At 51.1% G+C, this 5,736-nt stretch overlaps 1 protein-coding gene across 3 annotated transcripts in view; it reads left to right on the top strand.

Annotated features, from left to right (window-relative positions):
* Timeless (timeless circadian regulator) overlaps nucleotides 1–5,736 on the top strand; it is a 20,964-nt gene extending 15,228 nt beyond the window's left edge. The window contains exons 19-29 of one of the 3 annotated variants that reach the window (XM_021205767.1): nucleotides 572–717; nucleotides 1,509–1,594; nucleotides 1,684–1,804; nucleotides 1,892–1,974; nucleotides 2,127–2,269; nucleotides 2,441–2,618; nucleotides 3,333–3,401; nucleotides 3,481–3,599; nucleotides 4,448–4,664; nucleotides 4,782–4,877; nucleotides 4,980–5,736. In XM_021205767.1, coding sequence (XP_021061426.1) covers nucleotides 572–717; nucleotides 1,509–1,594; nucleotides 1,684–1,804; nucleotides 1,892–1,974; nucleotides 2,127–2,269; nucleotides 2,441–2,618; nucleotides 3,333–3,401; nucleotides 3,481–3,599; nucleotides 4,448–4,664; nucleotides 4,782–4,877; nucleotides 4,980–5,050 — 1,329 coding nt within the window. In that variant the 3' untranslated portion in view covers nucleotides 5,051–5,736. The remainder of the gene's footprint in view (nucleotides 1–571; nucleotides 718–1,508; nucleotides 1,595–1,683; nucleotides 1,805–1,891; nucleotides 1,975–2,126; nucleotides 2,270–2,440; nucleotides 2,619–3,332; nucleotides 3,402–3,480; nucleotides 3,600–4,447; nucleotides 4,665–4,781; nucleotides 4,878–4,979) is intronic. The other 2 variants (XM_021205765.1, XM_021205766.1) reach the window with 2 other exon arrangements.

Genomic DNA, 5,736 nt, shown 5'->3' with positions numbered 1-5,736 from the left:
CATCCGTAACAAGATCTGACGCCCTCTTCTGGAGTGTCTGAAGATAGCTACAGTGTACTTACATATAATAAATAAATAAATCTTTAAAAAAAAATAAAGATTTATTTATTTTATGTATATGAGTACGTTGTAGCTGTACAGATGGTTGTGAGCCTTCTTGTGGTTTTTGAGAATTGAATTTTAGGACCTCTGCTCTCTCCAGTCAACCCTGCTCACTCACTCTGGCCCAAAGATTTAAATACACTGTCACCGGCTTCAGATACACCAGAAGTGGGCATCAGATCCCATTACAGGTGGTTGTGAGCCACCATGTGGTTGCTGGGATTTGAACTCAGGACCTCCAGAAGAGCAGTCAGTGCTCTTACCCTCTCCAGCCCACGTGGGCGATTCTTAAGAGAAGGATAAGGCACTAGGGCAGAGACAAGGATGCAGTGGAGAGGTCAGCGGGCAGGTGGAGGAAGCTGCATAAAGGGGATAAAAGAGATGTAGTGAGTGAGGCAGAGGCAAGCTGTGAATGGGCAGGTCTGAATTCATTTGAGCCGAGGCGCCATGTAGCGTTTCTTTCCTACAGGAGCTAGTGACTTTTGCCAAATACATCCTTGGCAAGTTCTTTGCATTGGCTGCAGTGAACCAGAAAGTGTTTGTGGAACTGCTGTTCTGGAAGAACACCGCAGTGGTTCGGGAAATGACCCAGGGATATGGCTCCCTCGACAGTGGGTAAGCTCAGGGCTGGGGACAGATGGGAGGTGAGGAAGATGGTGCAGTGCGGTCACAGGGTCACTTGCAGAACATTCAACCTAAGGTTTCTTTTTCCTTCTGAGACCCGAGGTGAGACACTTTTCCTGAGGTTCCCCAGAACAGGAACGAGAGGGGACAAAGTCTTCCTCTTCCTTCAGTTTCCTTCTCTGTCAGCAGCCCTCACAGAGGTCGCCACTGATGACAGCGGGCCAGGCCCCAGTTTCTTAAAATGTGCTCAGGGTCAAGCTGTGCAGCGGTACATCTGTGGTCCTAGCCCTTAGGGGACAGGCAGTAAGGTTAGAGCTGAAGGTCCCCCGGACTACACAGGAGACCTTTGTAAAATAAGACAGGCTTCAGGTTGGTGTTTGTCCTCCTCTGGTTGGTTCTCTCTCTCTCTCTCTCTCTCTCTCTCTCTCTCTCTCTCTCTCTCTCTCTCTCTCCCTCCCTCCCTCACTCCCTCCCTCCCTCTCTCCCTGTCTTCCCTCTGGCATCCTCTCTCACACACACACTAGCATCTTTCCTATAGTCTCCCCCTCTCCCCTTTCTGCTCCTTTTCTTGTTTTGCTTAGTCCTTGGACTGTCAGGTTCTGTAGGCCAAGGTCAAAAATGTCCTGGTTTGGGCTCTGGAGTTCTTCCGTGGAGAATAAAGCAAGAGGTTTTTTTTTAGGTCTCTGCTGAGTTACCTGCTCCGCCCTGGGTCTTGTGTGACAGAGAGAGCTTTGCTTGTCTCTGTAAACCAGTGGCCTCCTCACTCCTATTTCACCATTCAGGTCTTCCAGCCACAGAGTCCCTGGGTGGAGCCCTGAGGAAGAGGCCCAGCTTCAGGAACTATACCTCGCCCACAAGGATGTGGAAGGTGTGCGGTTTGAGATCTCAAGAGACTTTGAGGCGGGGCAGTCTGGGCCCCAGACTCCTCCTTACTGCCCCATTCCCTCTCCACCACAGGTCAAGATGTAGTGGAAACCATATTGGCGCACCTGAAAGTCGTTCCTCGAACACGCAAGCAGGTCATCCACCATCTGGTACGGATGGGCCTGGCCGACAGCGTCAAGGAGTTCCAGAAGAGGTAAAGGCATAGGCTCTGGAGGGAGCTGGGGTACAGACACCTCGGTTTGCTCCAGACCTCCCCTGGCACTGACCCCTGGCTGAATAGGAAAGGGACCCAGATTGTCTTGTGGACGGAGGACCAGGAGCTGGAGTTACAGCGGCTCTTCGAGGAGTTCCGGGACTCCGATGGTGAGTGAGGTGTCAGGCTCGGCCGAGGCGAGAGCCAGGCTGCCCTCGCTCCACGCCTCACTTCCCTCTGTTCACTTGCTACATTTGGGTCACTCAGGATGAGCTGAGTTAGCCTCTGGTTTCCATTATTCTTCCAAACACACTCTCTTCAGATGTTCTTGGTCATATCATGAAGAATATCACAGCCAAACGTTCACGGGCTCGAGTAGTGGACAAACTGTTGGCCCTGGGGTTGGTGTCTGAGCGGAGGCAACTATACAAGAAACGGAGAAAGAAGTTGGCACCTTCTTGCATGGTAACCATCTTGTCTTGGCTCTTCCAGCCTAGAGCTCACCCCACAAAGTACTGTAGGACTCCTCCTGCCTCAGGCTGTTCAGACTGGGCCCCTCCATGGGTAAACAGAAGCCAGAAGCCCACTAAGGCTCCCTGAGGCCGTTTTCTTTCCTGTGTTTGCAATGGGTTTCAGCAGAATGGAGAAGAATCCCCGAGAGACTCCTGGCAGGAAGATCCAGAAGAGGAAGACGAACACTTGCCAGAGGGCGAGAGTGAAGACGAGGAGAGCGAGGAAGACTTGCCTGAAGGACAGGGTCAGGGCAGCTCATCTCTCTCTGCTGAAAACCTTGGTCAGAGCCTGCGTCAGGAGGGTAAGGACTTCAGTTGGGAGAGATGTCAAAGGTGGAGGGGTAGCGAGGGAAGGAGACTGTCTTAGTCAGGGTTTCTATTCCTGCACAAACATCATGACCAAGAAGCAGTTGGGGAGGAAAGGGGTTATTCAGCTTATATTTTCCACATTGCTGTTGATCACCAAAAGATGCAGGACTGGAACTCAAGCAGGAGCTGATGCAGAGGCCATGGAGGGATGTTCTTTACTGNCTTGCTTCCCCTGGCTTGCTCAGCCTGCTCTTTCTTTTTTTTTTTTTTTTTTTTTTTTTTTTTTTTTTTTAATTTTTTTTTTTTTTTTTTTTTTTTTTTAAAGATTTATTTATTTATTTATTATATGTAAGTACACTGTAGCTGTCTTCAGATCTTGTTATGGGTGGTTATGAGCCACCATGTGGTTGCTGGGATTTGAACTCCAGACCCTTCGGAAGAGCAGTCGGGTGCTCTTACCCACTGAGCCATCNCACCAGCCCCCAGCCTGCTCTCTTATAGAACCAAGACTACCAGCCCAGAGATAGCACCACCCACAAGGGGACCTCCCCCCTTGATCATTAATTGAGAAAATGCCTTGCAGCTGGATCTCATGGAGGAATTTCCCCAACTGAAGCTCCTTTCTCTGTGATAACTCCAGCTTGGGTCAAGTTGACACAAAATTAACCAGTACAGAGACCAAGTACAATTCTCCCCTCTTCGCCCAGGCCTCTCTGCTCCCCTCCTGTGGCTCCAGAGCTCCCTGATTCGAGCAGCAAATGACCGAGAAGAGGATGGTAAGCACTGGACACTGGGTGGCCTGGGCCTGGTGTGATCCAGAGCAGTCCCTCTGCCACATTGTCACCATATCTGCAGGCTGCTCCCAGGCCATCCCTCTGGTGCCTCTCACAGAGGAAAATGAGGAAGCAATGGAGAACGAACAGTTTCAGCATCTGCTACGCAAGCTGGGGATCCGGCCGCCCAGCTCAGGGCAGGCGAGTGTCAGAGCGGGCAGGCAGGTGGGCGGGCGGGACAGTGGCAGCCAGGGGCTCTAGTCCTCCTCAGAGTCCTCCTCATAGTACACTGCATTGTTGCCCAGATCCTCCCTGCTGCCTTGTGTTTGCCTCCCAAGATTCCCAAGTCAGGTGTCTTGCTCGAGTCTCTCCCCTTCCCTAAATCGTGTTCCACGCTGCCCCCTTGTCTGTCTGGAGCACTGATGGTTCTGTGTGCCACAGCCTCCTGGAGACATGCCAGTCTCTGCATGGCCATCCGACCACATCTGCTTTACAGTACAGCCATCCTGGACTGCTTTCCACCTGCACATGGCAGGTCTGTTCATGCAGAACCAGTTGATCTTCCCAGTCCTGTTGGAAGGCTGCAGCCACACATCCAAGGTTCACACATACAGACATGTGCACACCCCCACATACCTTCTTCCTCTTGACCCTCTTGAGCCTTCAAGGGTGAGCTCAGCACTTCCTCAGAGAGGCAGTCTTATTGCCTGTCTGACTCATGGAGTGGGGCCCAGTCCGGTGGCGCTATAGGATCGTGCCCCACCCCCCCCACCCCCCATTGATTCTGAGGTGGATCTTACAGGCTCACTTTTTACATGACCCGGATCCTGTCCTGTATGCATTGCTAACAGCTGTATTCACAGTGAGTGTGACCTGCTGTAGCACTGAGCTAGGTGCTGGGTGTATGTCATGAGTAGTAAGTAAAATTCACAACTCCTGTGGATCATTCCTGATGGAAGGTCATGCTTACTCAATGACTGATAGAGCAGAAGAGTGGCCAGAGAGGCTGGTCCTCCCTGGCAGGGATCTCACCTGCTGTGTCCCTGTAGGAAACCTTCTGGAGAATTCCAGCCAAACTGAGCTCCACCCAGCTTCGGAGGGTGGCGGCTTCTTTGAGTCAGCAAGAAAACGAGGAGGAAAGGGAAGAGGAGCCAGAGCCAGATCCAGGAGTCCCTGGAGAGCAGGGTTCCAGTGAAGACCAAGCAGAAGCCCTGAGAGCCCTTCTGTCAGCCCGTAAGAGGAAAGCAGGCCTGGGGCCTACAGAAGGTAAAGTGCCATGGCCACCTCTCAGTGACTTAACTGTGCCACCGTGTGGCGTGAGGGCTGTACGGTGGTTGAGATGATGCAGGGCCGGTTCTCTGACTGTGTCTTACATCACTGCAGAGGAGGCCACTAGGGAGGAGGAGTGGAACTCGGCGCCCAAGAAGCGGCAACTGCTGGACAGCGATGAAGAGGACGATGATGAGGGGAAGAGGCAAGGTAGGGACTCTGTCTTCAGTGGAGACACTGGCCATTTGCCTTATCCTTTTACATACTTAGATGTTTTCCATTTCCGTCTCTTACCTGTCATTCCCATGGCAGCAGTGTCGGGAACGCCAAGAATCCACAGGAAGAAACGGTTTCAGATTGAGGATGAAGATGAGGATGACTGAAAGCCAGATGCGTTTGACCGATGCGAGTTGGAAGGCGCAAGAGCTACTTTTGCCTGCGTTGAAAACAATCTTCTCTACATTGATAGCCCAGGAATTTTAGGCAGCAGTGTTGGGTGGGGTCTTTGCGGTCAGTCCGTGCCCCAGGTTCATCAGTGTGGACAGCTGGTCTCTGGATCCGTCTGGTAGCAAATGAAGAATGGTGAAATGTTCAAGGTGGCCTGGACTCCTCTCTGGACTGCGTCTTGGCTTCCGATGGGGAGCTTTATAACACAGTATGGGCATTCATAACATCCTCACAAGGCACTGGATTCCTCACGTTTTCATTCCCATGGTTCATCCCAGGACACGTGATTGAACCCGTTTCTACAGTTGAGGGAGAGCTGGGATGAGTCACTCTCAAGATGACAAACATCATTGATTTGTGTTTTATATTAAACGTGTAAAATTAACAGTTGCTCATCTCAGAGCGACCAGCCATCCATCTGTTGTGTCTTTGGAAGAACTTTAAGAGTAAAGTTAAAAGACATCTCCTGAACTGAGTGTGGTAGCATGAGCTAATCCCATCCTGTGGGAGACAGAGGCAAGAGAATTGCCATGAGGGAGAGGGAAAAGAGTCATATAGCCCTATGCGTGGACCAATAAATGTAATTAAAAAAAAAAATCAGCCCGATAATAAATGTAATTTT

The sequence above is a fragment of the Mus pahari genome, chromosome 9, assembly GCF_900095145.1.
Source record: "Mus pahari chromosome 9, PAHARI_EIJ_v1.1, whole genome shotgun sequence".
NCBI classification, from domain to species: domain Eukaryota; kingdom Metazoa; phylum Chordata; class Mammalia; order Rodentia; family Muridae; genus Mus; species Mus pahari.
Note: the sequence above shows the minus strand (reverse complement) of the source record. Positions and strands in the feature narration are given on the sequence as shown.